General features: G+C 39.8%; 4 protein-coding genes across 4 annotated transcripts; all 4 read right to left on the bottom strand.

Annotated features, from left to right (window-relative positions):
• Positions 1–916: 916 nt before the first annotated feature.
• ptgdsb.1 (prostaglandin D2 synthase b, tandem duplicate 1) lies at positions 917–2,679 on the bottom strand. The gene is given in 7 exon segments (XM_069705579.1): positions 917–1,380; positions 1,471–1,572; positions 1,674–1,708; positions 1,987–2,011; positions 2,014–2,069; positions 2,233–2,403; positions 2,549–2,679. Coding segments are annotated over 7 exon segments (549 nt in total). The 3' UTR covers positions 917–1,351.
• Positions 2,680–4,061: 1,382 nt separating this feature from the next.
• Positions 4,062–8,877, bottom strand: c8g (complement component 8, gamma polypeptide). The gene is made up of 7 exons (XM_069705520.1): positions 8,416–8,877; positions 6,791–6,930; positions 5,611–5,681; positions 5,408–5,515; positions 5,182–5,286; positions 4,825–4,860; positions 4,062–4,278 (listed from the first exon to the last, which is right to left on the bottom strand). The coding sequence occupies exons 1-7, from the start codon at positions 8,596–8,598 to the stop codon at positions 4,259–4,261; spliced, it is 663 nt and encodes a 220-aa protein (XP_069561621.1). The 5' UTR covers positions 8,599–8,877; the 3' UTR covers positions 4,062–4,258.
• Positions 8,878–8,975: 98 nt separating this feature from the next.
• On the bottom strand, positions 8,976–11,777 carry msrb2 (methionine sulfoxide reductase B2). Its single transcript, XM_069705521.1, has 5 exons — positions 11,629–11,777; positions 10,954–11,051; positions 10,417–10,493; positions 10,068–10,215; positions 8,976–9,804 (listed from the first exon to the last, which is right to left on the bottom strand). The coding sequence occupies exons 1-5, from the start codon at positions 11,729–11,731 to the stop codon at positions 9,673–9,675; spliced, it is 558 nt and encodes a 185-aa protein (XP_069561622.1). The 5' UTR covers positions 11,732–11,777; the 3' UTR covers positions 8,976–9,672.
• Positions 11,778–12,156: 379 nt separating this feature from the next.
• On the bottom strand, positions 12,157–20,268 carry armc3 (armadillo repeat containing 3). Its single transcript, XM_069705519.1, has 17 exons — positions 19,888–20,268; positions 19,649–19,766; positions 19,217–19,342; positions 18,932–19,000; positions 18,584–18,759; positions 18,255–18,449; positions 17,814–17,997; positions 17,556–17,708; positions 17,368–17,476; positions 16,492–16,741; positions 16,138–16,274; positions 15,681–15,849; positions 15,323–15,417; positions 13,829–13,912; positions 13,451–13,618; positions 13,026–13,188; positions 12,157–12,752 (listed from the first exon to the last, which is right to left on the bottom strand). The coding sequence occupies exons 1-17, from the start codon at positions 19,933–19,935 to the stop codon at positions 12,546–12,548; spliced, it is 2,451 nt and encodes an 816-aa protein (XP_069561620.1). The 5' UTR covers positions 19,936–20,268; the 3' UTR covers positions 12,157–12,545.
• Positions 20,269–21,271: the final 1,003 nt, after the last annotated feature.

Below are 21,271 nucleotides of genomic sequence, written 5' to 3'. Positions count from 1 at the left end.
CTCGTACAACATTAGAAAATATTCATGGGACACCTTGCCACCGTGTAATTATGATGATACAAGGGCAGTGAATCGGACTCATACCTCCAGCAACAAACCACTGCTGCTCTTTTAGAACTTATAACTTTTTATAACTTTAGGATTTACCCTGATCTCCCTTTATTTATTTTGAAGGAGAAATCTAAAGGACACCGAGTCAAAGAGATTTCATCACAATTACAGTTTCACAACACTGTGTCACTTAGGAAGCAATTTTAGTCAGAATGACTGAATTCAATGTCAGCGCCCGCTGTATTTATCACATACTGTGACAGAAACGATCTGTTTTCATCTGTTTGTCTGTTTTTGTATTGTTTTCTTAAGGTCTGTTTGTCTGAGTCACCTCATAGCCTGCCCTCTTGTGGCCAGATGACTCAGATTCTTTCAGATTCTTTTTTATTCAACACCACTTTATTTATACCTGTAAGGATTGTGTGCCGCAGCTCATCACCCAGATTAACAGATCATACACACAATACAGGAGATAAGAGAAGACAGGAAAAATGCTGCTGATCACTTACAAGACATTAAGATGTTATAATGAAACCATATAAGAGCATAGAAAGTAACAGTTTCTTTACCAGGCGGGTAGACGTCCTAAAGGCAGTGAGGTCCTGCTAAAATGTGCTCATTTAGGTTTAATATGCTCAACAATGACATTTGAAACTGTTCCCTTGTTTTTCTGTCTCACACTTTCACTAGTTGGAAACAGTTGGTTTCTCTCACACTGTTATTTTGCCTACATGCCTGGTAATTTGGTGAATCTAGTGCTTTGTTTGTTTTTTTAACTCATTGTTTCTACTAAACCGATGCATTTTCAGACCTCTGTCATTATCACTATTATTATTGTTATTGTTTCAAGAGGGCCTACAGTCAAACAGTAAAGGCTTATGATCCAAAATAGTTTATATGACTGTTTTGTTTATTCATTAAATCATTCACTGAAGCTGCAGTCACATAAGTACACAAGTGCAGCTCATCTTTAAATGTTCTTTTATTCCTGTCAGTCACCCAACAGGGGGCTCCATGTGATGTCAATTCATTATTGATGTGACCACAAACTTAATTTTTATTTTATTTTTATGATGTTTTTGAGCACAAAAGGAATTATTCTGAACTCACAAACAGTGTTTTATTATTTAATTGACTTTGAGTTCATAGTAAAAAGTAAAACACCTCAAAAGAAATGCAATTACAAAAGAGTAAAATGCTTAAGTTTCATTGTCCCACGTGTAGCTTTCACTAGAGGGGAAGATGAGACTGACATGAAAGTCTGGGACTTGGATGGAAGATGAAGGACGCAGGGTCCTCTTCACTTGTCGTCATCACCAGGACACTCCTCTGTAACAACACAAAGGTTTGAACCACCTAATGATCTCAAGGCATTCAGGATAAAAGATCTGTATGTTTTTTCCTGCATTGATAACGTACCATTTTGTTCGAGGATGGCAGTATTGTCAGCGAGGATGGCAGTTTCCAACGAGAACTGCATGAACTTCTGCTGCAGGGCAACACTGGTCTCAGTAGTGCGATCTGCAAACGTGGTACTGGTTTCTTTAACATTCACCAAATCCTGAATTTAATACATGATACTTTCCCAGAAGGCTGCTGTGATCTGAACGAGCAGAACTTACTGTAACGCTTGTTGACCTCAGCCAGTCCGTGCTGTCTTGACGGTGTACATCAGAAGTAGTTATCGTACACAACGTCAACAATGCGCATGTCGTTGTCATTTCCCCAAACTGAGGGATGCAGAAATACCCAAGTCATGCTGTTGAATTCCTTTGTGTCCCCCCCACACTCTTTTGTGTGTGTGTGTGTGTGTGTGTGTGTGTGTGTGTGTGTGTGTGTGTGTGTGTGTGTGTGTGTGTGTGTGTGTGTGTGTGTGTGTGTGTGTGTGTGTTGTGTGTGTGTGTGTGTGTGTGTTGGCGTTTGTGGGGTCTCCACTCACTCCGGCAGCGATAGGTGAACATCCAGGAATGTCCGTTTTATAGGCCAGCTGAGCCAATCTCCAGCAGGTACCATTATTCCCAAAAAAAAAAAGGATCAATTTATTTATCAACACCCCCACCCCCCACCCCACCACAAAAAAAAAAAAAAGAAATCACCTGGTGGAGGTTTTAAATTGAAAGTTCCATCTGAAATTTCCCCTCAGGGATTAATAGAGTACTATAAAATAAAAAAAATTAAAAAAAATTGGAAAGAGAGAGATGCAAGTGTCTGCTCTCAGTTGGCGTCATTATGGCGGTGCCTATCTTCAGCGCTGCCTTGTTACTCGCATACCAGTTGGCGTTGGATGCAAAACCAACCAAGTACCACTTGCCTTCCATCGAAAAGAAAGACAGAAGCAACGTGATCAATAGTCTTCTCACCGAATCAATCAAAGCGCATGCATTACATCACTTCTATATTTCTATTGGCTGCGAACACTGATAACTCTTTCACGAACCTTTCCCTGTTGAATTTTGTAATCAGTCTTCAGGTTACAAAATCTCTCTCTTTGTCTTACCTTTGCCAGGCTGAAGTCAGATACTTCCGTGACACATGCATGTGCACGTTAGGGCGGCCGGCAGCCTCAGCATCGTGTTCTTCGTGGTTTCTGCCGTAAACTTCTCTCAGCGGGGAGCGATCGGTAGACATAACGGGGTAAAGTCACTGGAGGCTTTTTATATGCTGCTGAGTCACACACACACACACACACACACACACACACACACACACACACACACACACACACACACACACACACACACACACACACACACACACAACATGTGGTGAGGAGGGAAGAATGGCAGGAGAGGAAAGGGGGCTGTTAGTGCATAATGAGGTTCTTTTTAACACTCTTCTCCACCACAAACGTTCAGGCATGACTGCCCTATCAAAGAAGCTTTTTTTTTTTTTTTTTTTTTAAGAGTGCAAATGTCTTCACCTCATGGCAAATGGAAGACCCACAAAACACACCAGGAACAAGAGTTCAGACTTTTGCAGATTTTCAGTTCCCGTAAGAAAAGAGATCAAATCAACTCTGTGAGCTATTAAACTTGTTGCACAGTCAGGAGCTCTGAGACAATGAAAACCCACTTTACTAGTTCTAATATATAACTTTACCAGTGTTTGCATGCAGTAGTTTGATCATTCTCTGAGCCCTCTCTCAGATCACCGTGTTCATTTTGAGTGTTACTAGTTTTATAACAGTTGTGACTCATGACAAATTAAAGGGAGATGCGTGTTTGTCTTCTCAGCAGGGAAAGTTGAATGAGCTGTTTCATCTCGTTTTATATTAAATATTGCATTATGAGAATTTGTATGACTTACATGTTGATGTATGATGTAACACATAAAGTGCTGGTTAGCTGTGAAGTCTTAATTTGCTGAAATGTACAGACGGGACGGGGGAGTCGGAGTGGGGTGTTGTCCTGACTCGCGCGCGCGCGCGCACACACACACACACACACACACACACACACACACACACACACACACACACACACACACACACACACACACACACACACACAAGAAGTATGCATCCAGTCACAGATAATATAACAGAGCTGAGCCACACAGCCACGCAGCACAACCGAAGCTGAAGGTGAAATGAGGATTGACGTGTAATGCACTGAGTCTGTGAAGCTTCTCACAGTTACAGGATAAAGGGCATGAAATCAGTCTGTAGCCTGGAGAAGACACTCCATGAACGGCAGTGTGCAATGCCTCGTGAAAATACTCCACACACTGAACATTAAGCCTGCAAACCACACCGACTTGCAACCAGCTGGTTATGTGCGCACACACACACACACACACACACACACACACACACACACACACACACACACACACACACACACACACCCAAGAAGTATGCATCCAGTCACACACTCTGAATGCTAAATCTCAGAATAAAAAGTTAGGATGAAGCTAACATGATGATGACCCATGCAAGAGAATAGCATCTCACCACAGAATCAGCTGCTGGCATACATGTATGAAGACAACTGTGGATATATATATATATATATATATATATATATATATATATTTTTTTTTTTTTTATATAACTGAAAGCATTTGACAATAACTTGATTTTACGCCATGTTGTTTTATTTATCTGTAGCTGGTAACCTTTAAAGGAGTTTTACATTTTTAAGGCACTGGTTCGTCTTTGCTTGCATCTCTCTCTGTGGTGATCCATCTGTCGTTCAGCTCTGCCTCTTCAACATGTGGGGACACAGTCTGTGAAACAGGGAGTGAAAGCTGACATTACATACAAGCAAATGTGAGGACTGTTTGGGAAGGTCCCTCACACTCTCTGTCTCTCTCTCTCCATATGATTTACAATGTTATATTTTCCAACTTTTACATTTCCAACTTTTTCTCAATCGCTAAAAAACATAATGCACTGAATCTGTAAAGCTTCTCACAGTTACAGGATAAAGGGCATGAAATCAGTCTGTAGCCTGGAGAAGACACTCCATGAACGACAGTGTGCAATGCCTCGTGAAAATACTCCACACACTGAACATTAAGCCTGCAAACCACACCGAAAGATAAAGAAGTGAAAATCTTTTGATGCTCTCTGTTGTTTCCACACAAAAAAAACTTCTTTGTTTGAAAGAGGCAGTTTAGACTTGTTGGCACATCTTGGTGATTGAATAAGAAGAATTTCTCTCCTTTTAAAAAAAAACAACAAGTTGTCAGACTTTTTTTCTCTTCAAATTCGCTGCTTGTTATTGGATTGTTTTTGAGATAAAAAAAATAAAAAAAGCACATTTATCTTACTGATGACATGATCTCGGTCCACCTCACCACAATGACCTGGAAAGGAAAAAAAAACAGTTAACACACAAGTTATTTAAAGGCAGCGGTGTGACTGTATGGCTGAATATTATAAGTGATAGTCTGCCTTAAACTTCATCAGTCAGTGGAAAGAGTTGAAGTGTTGTGTTACATTGTAATGCAAAGAAATTGTTCTTGCCATATTTTTTAAAAATAGCTCTGTATATTCCTTACAAATATGCTGAATACTGGCGACCTGGTCATGCTGGAATCGGTGGTCATTTGCCTTATTAGGCCAGATCATATTAAATATTGCTGTTATCGATGTTCTGTTTTGCTTTTCATATGACATAGACGTACTGTAGGTGGGGAAGGGGAAGATGTAGGCCAGACCCAAATCCTGTTTTTCAGTAAGCTGTTCAAACTTGGTCAGCATCGGCTCTGATAGATTGTCTACAGATCTGCCTGCATATGCAGCACAAAACAAGACATCATGAAAGCATTTTAACAATATGTGTTTACCAGTAGTAAAAAAAAACATTACTCTGCCATCAACTGGAGCATTTACTCTGGCTGAGGAACCTACCATAGAGTTTCATTGTGATTTTGCCACGTTTCTGGTAATATAGGATTGCCATTGAGTTGTAGTCGGTCTCCCCAATCACGATATCAGTGTTGAGTTCAGGACGAGCTCCTGTTGGAAACAACACAGAGCTCAGAGGCAAAGTGTCACTGCTACTGTACATGCTACACTGTAGTTTGGGAAAGTTAGTGCAGAGAAGGACTGACCTTTTAGTGTTAGTCGTCCTGGGGTTGGAGTTAGATAGTAGTGCTGTAAAATCTCCCAACACTGGTGATTACTGAGAAGAGAAGAGAAGAGAAGAGAAGAGAAGAGAAGAGAAGAGAAGAGAAGAGAAGAGAAGAGAAGAGAAGAGAAGAGAAGAGAAGAGAAGAGAAGAGAAGAGAAGAGAAGAGAAATCTCTCTCCGAGCTGAACTGTTCTTTCCCCTCTTAGAGGGCACAAATAAAATCAACCACATGTCGTTAGAAGATGAAATCAGCGTGGGACGAGTGAGTGAAGAGATGTGCTCCCTCTGCTGACAAAGCAACATACTGAAGAGTCACATGTATATCAGTCCCTCCAGGATTTCGAGGAGTGTTTTTTTGTCATTGTTGCGATCAAAAATGCTTGATTTTGCGGGGAAGTTTCTCAAAAATTACGATGGAATTTGCAGTTTTAATTTAGTTTTTTTGCGTAAAATTGCGGGAATTAGAAAAAGTTGCAAGTTAGGAAAGAAAAATGCGATTTTTTTTTTTTATTTTTTTTAAAGCACTAAACAAATCACTTCCTGTGATAATAATCATGCCGCACAACACAGAAATATTTTGTTTCTAATCATTTGGCTAAAAGTAACAAAAATAAATCATAAAAGTGACGCACCTTTACAGAATAGACAGTCTGTGACTGTACTATAGAAAACAACGACTACATCAGCCGTCAAAATAAAAGCTTTACATGCTGTTTAATTAATGTTAATTCAACACAGGTCTACTGTATTCCCAAAAACAAAGTGCAGTCTCTATACAACTTGACGTGTGTATACATGTTCTGTAGCATACAGTAATATGTAATCACTTCCATTGATGATGAGCATTTCATTAGAAAATTGTATTGTGAAGGCCACATTTCCCGCAAACTCCGCCACTTCCGGTCTGTCCGCTTGTTCCGGTTTTCTCCGGTGCCTAGAGTTTGTTTTGGTGAGGAAGTGAGTAGGAGAGCTGTACTGACTGTAAATGTTATTTGTGTTAATAAAGCAAGTTTTGTCTGGAAAAAAAAACAACCGTACTTTATGCCCTAATGCTTTCAGCACAGCTTCTGCCAATGACATTTTTTTTGCGGAAAATTCGCGGGAATTTCAAGAAAATTCCTGGAGGGACTGATATGTGTACAGTGTGTAGTTACAACTTACAGGCGTGTTTTAGTGCTTACAGACAGTATTTGGTCTGAGGCAAGTGTAAAGTTCACGACTGTCGGCTCCACCTTGGTTCCGTGATTCATCAGGTGAGAGCATTTGGAGGCAGTGTTAAGGAGGTACCATATTCCTGTCATCTGCAACACACAGCAGAGAAAGATATAGCCTTATAGTTACAGTTTTTCTGAATCGTTAAAACACTAAACCCCATTCTCTGAACCAAACACTCAGGAGCCTGAACCCATTTATCGCGCATAATCACTCTTTTGGTAAAACCATAAACAATGTTCAGAGTTAGACACAATTTGCAGATCTCATTGACTCTTTTAGCAAAACTCTAAAACGCATTTTCACTCACGAAAACACATTTTTCACTTGTGATGCATAATAGTGACCGCAGGCAGCAAAGTTAAACACAATTAAAGCTGCTGGAAGGACGCTGATGTTCTCCCAGCAACAAAAGGCCCTCATATTGATATGGTCCTTTAAAATAAACACCATTAGGCTGAGAAACGGTGTCTGCATTTGGGTCATTAACTGTGTCCTCAACGAAACATTTCTCATTTACTTTTTTTCTTTACAAAAATGCTGAAAATGTTTTATTTTTTATTAATTCAAAATGCATTCACTGTATTGTCAGCAACAACAAAATTATGGAGCTACATGCACTTAAAATTGTGTTTTACATTTTTTTTTTTTACATTCAGTGAGTAATGTCTGCTCGGAAGTGTTATAATTATGACTGGCTTGCAACACGATCTGACAACATAGTTTGGTTTTGAGCACAGATGAAACTGTTTTGAGGCAAAAGTTCGGTTTTGCAAGAAGATTTAGAGGTTTTGTTAATGGAGTTTGAAGATTGAGGCTTGTCCTTAAAGTTTTGAGAAAATGGTGGAAAGTTTCAAGAAATGCAAAGCACTCAGTTCTTGGCCCTCTTTCAACTTTTTCACCTCATCAAATGATCCTACTCCTGTAACCCCTTCTAACCCCCCTTCAAGCACAATATTGACAGTTATTGACACAATTACACAAGCATGTTTACATTGCAGCCCGCACACTAATCCATAACAAAGCTCTCATATATGCTTATACATTTGAAGCTACATAACATCTAATATAATAACAAAGCATCTATCTTTTCATCAAACATTTATTTTGAAGCCTGTGAACACTTGAATCTACTGTAAGCTGTTTGAGTGCATATAGAATAAGTGTTTTTGTCCTTTGTGTTCTCCTTGTAGCAATAAAAGCACTTCTTTGCCTTTTCTATTGTGTTTATATTGCAGACTCAAGTTATCCACCTCTTTCCTGGTTTCTATTGATTCTTTTACAATGTGATATTGTGACATCATGATACAAAGTGAGAAACAGAATAAGTGTGCAAAAGTCCGGCTGAACTGTTTTCTTGGGCAGCTGCAGTCAATCCTTCTATTACTTTATCCAAATAAACCCTTCTCATTACAGTGCAGCCGTTTCACAAATCTGTTTCCATCTGTCATGAACAACTTTGAATTGAATCTAAAGATGGTAATTTTCTACCAAGCCAAATGCAACACTCACTCCGTTCACCTTGTTCAATCACCTATACATCACAGTCTGAACTTCTCGCTCTTGCTTCTTACCTGTTGTATGTTTATGTTCTGTGCAGTTGGGGTCACGTCAATAGGGTTGACCTTTGGCTTCTTGGGATGTCGTCTTTGGGGTCGTGGTCGACTCCTGGCCCCCCCGACAGCCTCAGTGGAACCCCAGAGACACACACACATCAATGTCACCACTACCAGTGTGCATCGCCATGCTCCAGCCATCCCGCACTGATGATAATACTCTCAAGAATCTTCAGTGAAGAATGTCCTGTGGTATTACTCAGCTTCTCCTATTCTAAATTTGTTTTTAAATCCTTAACTCTCTTGTTTTTGTGTTGGATATTCTGCCTACTTCTATCACTGTCTGCTGCTCCGTCTCTGCTTCACTCAGCCTCCAGCACATCGACCCACAAGAACATAAACAGACAGAGCAGGATACAAACAGTCTGAAACAGAGGATGACCTGTAAAGTCAAACATTAACTTAGTTTATCAGCAGAGATGAGGCCATACTGAAGTGCTGCGGGGTGAGCTTCTGATCTACAGCAGTAAATTCGTATTAAATACTAATGTAAACTCAGCATAATCATTTGATCAGAGAACAAACAAGATGAGTATTTATTGACTAATTATCAGGGACGTGTGAGTGATTCCTAACACAGTCAGCTGGATCTGTACACTGTGTTTCCAGACAAGGAAACATGACAAACAGCAATGTCCCAATATAACCTCCTGCATTTTGCAATCTGTAGAAAAACAGGTCTTATCAGATGATATCTTTCCATGTTGCTCATTTAAGTCCGACATAAAAACGTTACTGAAACAATTATTTTTCTTGTGACATGAATCAGTTATCCAGCATATCTCACACAGTTTCAAGTTCCTCATCAAACTACACTTTGACATAAACTTCACTCAGATGACATTCTAGTTTAGACAAAAAAATGTCCTCACTGAACATCAGTATATAGTAAAGAAATCAATATAATGACTAAGAGGGGACTTGCGTCTTTCACTAAGGAATCATAGTGAATTATCTACTGTATGCCCAGTGCGTAAACTTCTCTCTAGTGCATATACCCACAGTTTCTCAGCATAAAATTCATTTGCAATTTAATAAACAAAAGTCATAGGAGGTCCTCTTTTTTGAAATTCAAGTCTTAAGACACTTTGTACCATACAAACCTTCTCACTTCCAAACATGTTCGGGTCAAAACACATTTAGCTGGTCCTAATTGACCTCCTAAAGACTGACATGAAATGATACTAAAATTTGTACAGGTTTAAAACAAGTCCATCAGTTCTGCTCATCACTGTCAGGTTTGTTGTTTCCTCTGGGTTTAAATTTGAGGGCGACACTGTTGATACAGAACCGCTGTCCTGTTGGGTCTGGTCCATCATCAAATACATGGCCAAGGTGGGCATCGCACTGCATGAGACACACACACACACACACACACACACACACACACACACACACACACACACACACACACACACACAAACAAAAGTCATAAACCAAGCAAAACTAAAACTATTGTAGTTGTATTTAAAGAAAATTCTGAATGAAATTCAGACACACTTTTTAAATTCCAACCTCAACTCCTTAAAAAAAAAGTCACACAAATGTACATTAACTATTACAACTATACCAAACAAAACTTTGGCTTCATAGCTCAGAATACAACTCACGGTTTTACAAAGGACCTCTGTCCCAGCACTACCCAGGCTGTTGTCAGGGCGACGAATGATGGAGGCGTGGCTTTCATCACGCTCCCATGTCCCATGAGCCTCTTTGAATGCAGGCCAGCCTGTCCCAGAGTCATACTTAGCCTCTGAACTATGAAGAAGGGAAGAAACATCTCTTTATGACGCATATAATTTATCTTCAAGTGAGAGACCAACATAAAATCCTCCAACATCTTTCTGGCAGAACTGACTGCTATATTAATATTTACAGAAAACAACAGTGAGATATTATAGTTTGATGTAGACAATTTGTAGATTAGTGTAGGCCTAATGGTTCGATGCAGACTGTTACCTGAAGACTGGAGCATCACAGCAGACACAGTGGTACATTCCCACTTCGTAATGGTTCAGGTGGATCCCACTAAAAGGCTGAGAACACCCACAAATTCACAAACATACACAACAAAATGCAATATCAGGAGCAGAAATACAGGTCTAATAACTGATTGTTGGGATGATTTAATCTAGTTTTGTGTTCATCAGCTCCTAGTTTTGTGAGTTCAGTACCATAACTTGTGCTTATTTAAAGCAGAAATAGCTCTGATGTTTCTCAGGCAGCGTTTAATTAATTACTGGAGTACAGTATTACTGAACTGATTGAACCTGACTCAGGTCAACAAATTAGTGTTGATCAAAGTCCACCTGGGACTGTGCTGCTGTTCATGAGGCGATATGTACGTCAGTCTAAAGTGAGATAAGTGCTGGTTTGACCCAAATGTTCATGTTTGCATTAATTCAGATGCACTATTGACACATTATATATATATGTGTGTGTGTGTGTGTGTGTGTGTGTGTATAAATATATATATATTTTATGAATCACACTCACCACCTCAGTCCCTTTCTCTCTGGTGACTACGTACTGCTCTGGGGTCAATTTCTTTTGCCAGTCTGTTGTCTCAGTGTAACGTGTTAGAGACTGCAGACCTGAATAAAGCACAGGCCATTTTGCAAGTGGATATTCAACATACCATCAAACAAGTAGTACATAACATTTAAATTAAAAAAATGATATAGTTTATGACCATCTATCAGTAAATTATTAGTATTCTATAACCATGTTTATGACAGGGTTTCCTAAACATTTTCCAACCAGAAGACACAAAAATAAATCAAATTCTGAGGGCTTTTTTTGGGGTCAAATTGAGAAAATATTTGTTGTCACATCACTTAATTCTCTTCAAAGATTATAAATTACCAGGAGAATGTAACATCTATACACAGCTAGCCTATTTCTAAAAAGCCATTAAATTCCTCTTAATTCAATGCTAAACTAACTGTGAAATTCAGTTTATTCCAAATAAGTCCAGCAAACCTTCCCCCTGTTGTTAACCATTGTCTACTCTTTACACAAGCACCAAATACAGAAGTCCTCTCCCAACAGATGCAGAGAGCCCATGATTGAACATGCAGCGTGGTGCAGCTGTCTGCAGCCACAGATCGAGGTGGAGGTTATCCAAAGAGCAGCGTGACAGCAGAGAAGAATCAGAAGTTCGCTCGGTACCTTGAGTTGTGGATACAGGACGGATGAACACTGGGATCCTCCTCGGTAACACCACCGCCTGTTGAGAAACAACTACGAAGAGACGTCCGACGAATCGAGACATGTTTGCTGCTGCTGCTGCTGCGGTATCAAGTGCGTCTGTGCGAAGTCAAGTGCAGGTCTCAGTGAAACGCGCCCGCTGTATCGGGATTGTTCGTGCCGCGGCGAGTTAACGCTGGTCCTCCCCGGGCTGATCCAGCGTGGTGACCCGGTCAAAAATCACACCTCCACCTAGGCTATGTGGGTCAAAGTGGACCGTTTCACGTAGGTTTTATTGCTTGCAATGTACAAAGAGCAATCTGTCGTTAATGTGTAGCAGCTTCGTGGCAAGAAAAAAATAATAAAGGGTAAATTGAGGGCAAATAAATTTGGTGGAGGAAGTCCTGTAGTGAATCGATTTTACATGTGTTTTTCAACTAAACATGGATCCCGGTGAACAGTGCGGTGAGGATGATCAGTCAATGATGATGAGATCTCCAGAAGGTCAGACACACATTAGAGGAATCTTGATTTGGTGTTGAGTGACCTTTACATTTATAACGTCTCCTATAACAAACTGAGAAAGACATGTTTTATTTTCAATTCTCTAACTTTTATTTGGACACAAACCTGCTAAACAACTAACTTTCAGAGTTTGCAGAGCCAGTTTGACCCAACCTGACTTTTCTCTACAACATTGTGAATCCTATGGTGAGGAAAAGGTTAAATCGCTATTTAAGCCTCATTAGCAAACAGCATTTTGAAATAACAGTCAACTGATGAATGGTAATTTATTGATTTTAAGGTCTTACACACAGTTACAACAATCCACAATGCATCTCAGTGAAAATATCTGGTCAAAGCATTACCTTCCACAGTATTTAAACAATAGTTTTGGTCTATATAGAGTAGTACTGCACAGCAGCAGCGGTATTGACTGCCAAAAGGCTTCCAGGCTGGTGCATAAGGTCTACTATGTAGCGGCAGGGCTGTGAGGAGTGCTGATAGTTGGAGGGATCCCCACTGAACAGGAGCACCTCGTTCCAAGCCCGGTTGTACTCGCCCCTTACGAGACTGCAACTCAATCCAATGTAATCAGCCAAAGACTGAAAAGTTAAAGAGCAGACAGGATGGGGTGTGATTATTTGGAAACAATGGATTGGATGAAGTTTATAGTGTACATGAAAAGTTGAGAAATGGAGTGGATAAGTAAAACAGGCAAACAAATATGTTTGGAGGTTGGGTGGAACTTAGAGAGAATAGGTTTAAAGAAGGAGAAAGATGGTGGCTGCAAAGAAAGAGATTGAAGGATAAGAAAGAAGACTCGCAAAAGAGGAAAAACAATCTGATGCTGCTGCGTGATAGCTAGTGCGTGGTACCTTGAATAGAAGAGCCCTATGGCCGTAGATTCCCTCGGTGATCAAACCAATGGGAACAACATTAGACTGAAGCTGAATCTTGAGCTCACTGAGGTGCAGCACCCATTGAAATTCATGCAACTTTTCCATCTCGACCGGTCCACCCATGGCGTCACTCACCATCCTGACACACAAAACCAGATAAAATATAGAAAGTTTCAAAGTTAAGAAGTGTTTTGCATTTTGAAATCCCACAGTTCTGTTTTTCTATATTTATATCATTTTTTGTGAATCCTAACACTTGATGAGTTGGTGTGTAAGTAAATATAGTTTCAATTTGCATCCAGAGATTTTAATAACATTGACTGCCAATTGTTTACTTTTCCTTTCTCCTTGTGATGACAGCTCTGCGTGTCGGTTATGTGCCGACTGCATTAATTTATCACCTGGCCAGGGCGGCGTACTGCTCTTGTTCATCATTCAGTGGGAGGATGAATTCTTTGGCCTCTTTAACTAAAAGCTGTAATGACACATCATCCATCTTGTTCCATGGTTTCTCTGCAGGAGAATCAGGCCAGACCTCATCTTTATGTTTGTCTTCCTCTTTCTTCTTCCTGTACAGAGAGACAGTTAATTAAAAACAAATCAAAGTCCCTGTTTTAAAAATAGAGAGCATAACATTCCATCCTGAATTGAGTCAAGTTTAAAAGCTTTAATGAGCACCACCACACAATGAAGTAATCATCTTTTTCTGTTCCATAGGCCGTGTTATATATGATGACACTGTAAGCATCCTCACCCTCCACTTCCACAGACACACTCACCTTGGTGTCTTGCGCTCTCCCTTGCTGCTGGTGTCTGTCTGTGATGGGTTGCTCTGTCTCTCTTCTGCTTCATTTGTTATCTCTCTGCCACAGAAAGCCAAGAATAAAATGGGTTATATAACTAAACACAGCAATATTTGTTCTTTTTCCATTTTGCTCAGTTGTTCTCATCTGTTTACAGTATTACAAAACTTTATATAAAGTTTAAGTTAGCCTGCCTTATTATATACAGCACATGGGTGTACTTTATTTCACTGTCATCAATTAAAAAAACAAAGCATATTCTGAACAGCTTGTACTGATAAAATACAATGTTTCTTATTATTAGAAGTGAATCCATCATGTATCCCAAAATACAGCTTGTTTCAATATTTTCTTGAAACCGCTGTGTTTTTAGCACCATGTTTTGTCTGTCCTACAGTGTTTCAGTAAGATCCTGTTTTTCTTGTGTCTGACATGTTTTGTCACAATCCGCGAGAAGAGTGTGTGCATGTAGCACACGTATAAAACACATATGATCACCACATATATAAGATATTTGATTGCAAAACTTGTTGAGTTAAATGATGCTCTGTGTTCGCTGAGGAGGCAGAGGCAGAAAACAAAAAAAACGAAGCCTAAAAAGAGAGATTTTGTTTTGAAAAGTTAAACTTGGGTCATACAAAGCTATGGATGAGACCACAGATGGATTACACAACACACTGCTTAAGGATGCTGAGGATGTTGTGTGTAGGCTACATGCATGCAGAAGGGGAATAGTGGACATTGGGTGGACCTGAGGTACCCTGAGGGGGCACTGCTTTCTATTGAAAAGTTAATTCATCAATATGCTGAAAGTGTGTTTGTGCATTTAATTGTAGATTTCATACATAAGGCAGTTTTTATCGTATGTGTGTGTATGTGTATTATGTGAAAGCATCTTTGGCTGTAACTCCATGGGTGCTCATGCCTTTGCACTTGTGCACGTTTGTGATTGTGCATGCAAGTGCAGAAGTCCATTAGTCTGAACACAAAGGCGCTGAGTGTGTTGCCATCTTAAAAAAGGGATCGTTTACTCAGTGAGGCCACGCTAACGGGGAACACTGAAGGCAACTGCGGTGAGAGGGAAAAAGAGAAGAGAAAGGAGGACAAGAAGAGCTCTGGATTGGTGAAGACAAGGGGAGGGTGTTTGTAATATATAAAACACAATAAATAGTTGCAGGGGCTGGTAGTGGAATAATTCATGTGTATTTCTGTGATTGTTCTTGTTAATTTCCTTCTGTACTTTTAGTGGAAGGTGGGTTCAGTTTGTTTTAACAGTTTGGAGAGTTGCTCCATTATTTTCATAAATTTCAAACTGTTATCTACACTTTTACAGTGCTAGAATATGATAAATAATTTTAAAATTGTGTCAGATGTAAAAAATTACAACTGTATTCTGTTAACATGCATTTATATTCTATGTATGGGATTCTAGACAAACTCTATCAAAACATGTTGTGACTGGATTCATACTCTGATACTGTGCTGACGACAATAATGGGTCGATGCTGGTTGACAGGCTGTTTGCACAGCTCCTCGAGAGCCAGAATCCTCTGACCTGAATGAGCCTGAGAAAAAGAGTGAGTAAGTGAGAAGCCTTTACAAAGTAATAACTTCAATTTTGTAAAATTGTATCTGTTGTGTTCTTTCTGAGAGACAGATGAAAAAGACAAAAACAAATATTCTGTTGTCAAGATCACATTGCTGAAACAAATTCCATTTCAGTCAAAGTCTAAAAATAACCTCTGAAGTTGGGACAAGTATATTTTCCAATTTCATCTATTCCTCAAGGGGACTTCTGGAGCACCTATAAGTGCAATAGAAAACACACCCTCCCAGCATCATAGAAGCCGCTAGTAATAATGTCAGTGGAGGCCAAGTGATCTGTCACGCTGTATTTAACAGACAAGTTGGAGTTGAGCAGGCTGTTCATGGCCAACGTGCTGAAACCTTTCCCACGATTCACTGACTGGCTGATTTCCTGAAGTATTTCCAGGGCTCTGAGACACAGATTAATACAATAAGCATACCAGAACATAGAGGCATTAAAACATAGATGATGAAAACAAAAATGCACAAACTACAATATATACATATATGAACAAAATACTGCCCTACGGTGTCATCTACTGGCTAAATAAGAGACTACAGCTTGTTATCCATAACACACTTTACTTGTATTTTCTCTTTACACGACTCAACAACACTCCTCCAGCTTTTTTTTTTAAATTTTACTTCATGACTCATCTGTTATACTCTGATGTCAACTGTCATCTCTTTTGACTTACCCAAATTTGCACATCTCCACTGCGGTGGGTTCATCACTGGCACAGACATTTACTGCCAAGCATGCATTGTGCAGCACCTCCTTGTGATGGGAGTGCAGCAAATTCACCAGAGGCTCAAGGCCTCCATCTTTTTGTAGCTGTGTAAGACACAGGGTGAATTTTAGGTATTCAGATAAAGCATTTAAAATAATACAATATGAAGTAAGACAATTGTTTATAATGAACCTTGCTTTAATTTGATAGGCTCTAAGCGATGTTTCCTTAATGCAAAACACCCAAAGTTCATAATATTCTTATCATTAGCAAACACCATTCAGCATTCTGAACAGTCGTTCAACGCATACAAACACCAACCTCTGCTCTAGCTTCTCCGTCACAGGCCAGCGTTGCAAGGCACAGCGTGGTGTTGATGAGGACCTGTGTATCTGTGGACTTCAGGGGCTCCACCAGAGCCTGGATGGCTCCATGTGACAAGATGCTACAGCGAATGCTCTCCTGTCCTGCCATGTTGTGAAGTGTGGCGGCAGAATTGGCCACCGTCTTTGGACAACTTCCGTACAGCTGCTGGACAAGGATGTCAGCGCCTCCCGCCTCATACACCGCACTGTAAGACACCACAGAGATGGATGGGAGATCTACTGCAGACCGAGAGAGCTGACAGTAACGTAATGTTACGCATTTATATATTCACACAACATAGCATTTCTGTGATGCGTACATGACATGTGTTTCATACATCTGATTTGTAAGTAAGGATAGTTAGGAATGATTCATGGGAGGTAGAGGTAAATTGTAGTGTCCTGAGTACTGGAGGAAACAGTCGTATGACGTCAGACAATGAGAGATGATGGTTGTGGGGAAGATTTGTCTGGAGAATACAAAATTGGTGGGTGGTTAAGGGTGGAGAAAGGGAGTGAACAGGGGTAAAGAAATTCAGGGAGAGAGCACCACGAGGAGACACATTAAATCATTCATGAAATAGTGAAGAGGAAGGCACACTATTCAACTTTAAAATCACACTTTTTTCCAAGCCTCAGTTTTAAAGATTGCAAAATTATTACTTGAACCTTGAAATGATTCAATTTCTATGTGTTTTGTATAGATTACTATGGAGATGAAATTTACAGGATGTACAATCTGACCTTCTCCAAGAATAGGAGGATATTTGTGAGTATAGAAATACTTAGGTGGAGGTAGGTCAGGGACATTGTCAGGTGATCTGTCACTCACAAGGCATTGAGCTGGTTGCTATGTGTAAGATTGGAGAGTGCATGGGTCGCTGCCTCTCTCAGCTCTAAACTCTCATTGCTCAGCAACTCTACCACAGCAGGGATGCCACCTGAAACACAAAGAAATCCAACTCATTCAGGCTTTGTCATGGTGGGCGTGTTGATGTTGTGAATGTATGTAGTGTGTACCGAGCTCTCTGAAACTGTCTTTGCTGGCTAGGTGGAAACTCATGGCAGCCACAGCCTGACAAGTAGATGTTTTCACGCCGACGTCCGCCACAGACAAGAGCTCTACCAGAACCTTCTCCACATCCTGCTCATGCAGCAGTTTGCGACTCTCACCTAGATACACAGTTATGCACACATATGCAAATAAAAATATCTTCTGTGACATGTCGTTGGAAAGTTAAAAGAAAACTTTCATGTCTCGTCTCTTTCTGTGCTTACAGCTACGAGCCACCATGGTGATACATTTAACAGTGCCGGACTGGATTTCCGGCATGCTGGGGGTGAGAACAAATTCCATCAGCTTGGTCAGTCCTCCACCCTTGTGGATCAGGTGAACACTCTCACTGTCACTCAAACAGTTAACCACTACTAGTAAGGCCTCAGCATGTAGGTCACTGAAGTCCTGTATGAAATAAAAAAGATAAATCAGGGCAGAGGATGTAAAAGACTGAATGGTACAGAAAACACATTAAGGGTTGATAACAAGTGTTTAATCAAAGGGAACCATTTCAAGCTCAGGGTGCAATCATAAAAATGCACGTATAAGCAGTTATTACCATCTCCATGTTCATATTTCTAATTTTGTAATTAACACTAAGCAAAATGAAGAAATGTGAGCATGTTACTTAAAGCATATGCTCTCTTCTTACACACACCTACCGTGTTATTGAGGATATCAATGAGCTTCTCAAATCCCTGTTCTTCCCTGAAGGTGTTGCGCGTGTCTTTATTAGTAGTGATGTTCTGCAGCGTCTTTAAAGCCAGATGCTGAATAACGGGAAACTCAGACTTTAAGAGCCCCAGAAGTGGAGGGATCCCACCTAACTCGTGTACTGCAAGGCGGCTTGGGTAGTCCTTGATACACAAGAATAATGCATGTTAGAAAATGACCACAAGAATCTTGGAACCATTCATTTTTACCCATCTTTTAGTAAACCTTATAACTTAATAGACTTGTAATCTCCTCTAGGCTGATGACTTTCAGTCACCTGAACTAGGTTGAAGATGGTTTCTAGGGAGTTCTTCTCGACATCTGGGTCAGAGCTGGATAGGAGCTGAATTAGAGGTGGAAGGGCCTGATTCTCAAAGATTTGGACCTTATAGCCGAAGTCCATTGACAGTGAGGCCAGACACAGTGTTGCAAACTCATGGACAACTGTCTCTTCTTGAAAAGAAGAGAAAATTGAATATATGAAAAGAAAACCTGGATTCATGAAGGATTAAACATACAGAAATATACTGCCATAAATAGACACTTGTTTCTTAGTTTTATTGCAGCTAATATACAGTAAATATCCACATCTGAGTGTATTCATCTTGCAATCAAAATTACTCACCTTCAAGTGACAGTTTTTCTATAATCGATGGAAGGATATCCCGTTTTTTCAGAGCACTCTTCACGTCACCTTTCAGTTAAAACAAGATTTAGTTATTTCGTGAGGCGATCCATCAGCCTACTCAGTCTGTTAAATCACCAAAACACTGGAGAGCTATTCGACAAACTATTTAACACAGTAATTATTTTTGATAAGCAGATAAGCAGTGGCTGCCTAAATTAAATTGTAAACCACCACAGTCTTTTGAAATTGAGTCTGCATTATGACGCGAGTCGTCTGACACACCGTTGGTGACCATGGTGCCCAGGGCCATGAAGGCGTTGCGTCTGACCAGCTTGTTGTTGTGAGCAATGAGCTGGCACAGAGGCTCCAAAGCCCCAAGTCCCAGCAGAGAAACCTTGTTCTCATCTCCTATCAACAGGGGGAGACAGTGAATAGGAAAATTCAGTTCGGTCCCCAGAAACCTTGAGCTATCAGTAAAGTGAAGGCAAACACCGCAATCTCATTATGAAAGAATAGGACAATATAATTGAATATAAAAGGACACAGCAAGAAAGAATACAGAGCTTGAGTTGAAGAGGGAGGGTATAAGATGAGACAGTAAATAAGATAAGACACTGACAACCCACAATTTAATTTTGGGGCTTTTCATCTGCAAGCTTGCTTACCAAACACCAAACAAAAACTCAGGGTTAGCAGTGGGTATGAATACTGTACCTGTCTCTGCAAACGTGTGTATTGCTTCACAGGCTTTGACCAAAATGTCCTCCTCTGGGGAATTTAACAGCAGCACTGCTGTTGCTGGGGTTTTGCTTTGAACTGATAGTGGCTCAACCTGTGAGTTTTAGGAGAGTTGAACATGTTTTATGTCTGATCTTTCTGTCTTTGATCCGGGGATATAGATTATGTATTTTCAAAGGGTTAAGATGAGAAACCGTGTTACATTAATGTCTCACCATCTCCTTGCCTGAAGTTTCACTCTCCTTTTTCGTCCTCTTTCCCATTATGTGTCCTTAAGTTAAACTCTTTAATAATAATAATAATAATATTAAACTTTATAACACGGCAATTTTCACAACAAAATGCTGCACAAGATAAATAACAACATTAAACTGTCGTCACAAAGCGAGTTTAACTCCACAGCTAACCTGATAGCTTAGCCAGATGCTACGTAGCAGTGTTCACTTAATGTTCACTTACAAAACCAGAGAAACCGCCGATTACCATCTCAAATATTCACCGTGTGACTTTACCTTATCATTCAAAACTAAGGGACAAGATGAAGATGTATACTCAGCCCGCGGACCGGCCACAAGAAGCAGACCGTGAGGTCGGTGTTTTGGAAAAGGAAGGTTGACGCTGCGTTGCTAGGCAACGGGTGCCACGTTTGACTAAATAATGATTATTATTTTTTATTTTATTTTTTTAACCTGTTTGCCACGTTACTATTTCATTAGCAGTTTAATGTTAAACTATATATATCCTTGTTTTGGAAGAAAAAAAATAAAAATAAAAACTGACAATATATAAATGTTGTCAGGACTTTTGTTGTATTAAATTATTTTTCATTCGTTGCGTGCGCAACACGGTTGAATGTAAAATGTGCAGCGGGATGTTGAATTGCAAAATAAATGCAACACGCAGAAAGCAAAACCGACTGACGGTCTCTATTTTAAAGTGCTTTCGGATTGATAATTATTCCTATTTGTACAAAAGATCAACGAGCAAAAAGAAGATGAGAAAAAAACAAAATATATATACATGTATTTTGTTTTATATATATATATATATATATATATATGGGAATTTGTAGGTCAGTGAGTGTGGTGTTTATATATTGAAGGACTGTCCTTTGCAGGTAATTGGAGTAGTACTAATATAAATGCGCTGCTGTGAAGAGTGAGTCATAAAACAAAATGAGCTCTTTACAGCATCAGCACATCGAGGCGTCCTGCTTTCAGAGAGATACTGACACAGCAATGTGCCGGTGGAAACAACACGGTATGCGTCAGAAAAGCCAATGACCTCTAAAGACATTATTACCTCCGGTGGTGTGGGACGTGATCACTGCGCTGCTTCCTGAGATGAGCGGCAGATTCATCTCATCTAAAAAGCAACAAACAAAAAACAAAAAAGCCAAGAATGGAGGATGATGTGCAGGTTTCTGCTTCATGCATTTTACTATTAACACGTGCTGCAAAAATAAAAATAATTTAAAAAAAAATAAAAAAGCAAAATTGTGCCCACCTCATTCAGTTAAATAAAAGACTTTTTTTTATTTATTTATTTATTTTTTATTCATTCTTTTCTCGGTATGACATTTAAATCTAAATGCAAATT

This window comes from Brachyistius frenatus, unplaced genomic scaffold (assembly GCF_029030835.1).
Source record: "Brachyistius frenatus isolate BFR_SWC_R1_liver_20210118 unplaced genomic scaffold, ASM2903083v1 Contig_57, whole genome shotgun sequence".
In the NCBI taxonomy this organism is placed as follows: Eukaryota; Metazoa; Chordata; class Actinopteri; family Embiotocidae; genus Brachyistius; species Brachyistius frenatus.
Note: the sequence above shows the minus strand (reverse complement) of the source record. Positions and strands in the feature narration are given on the sequence as shown.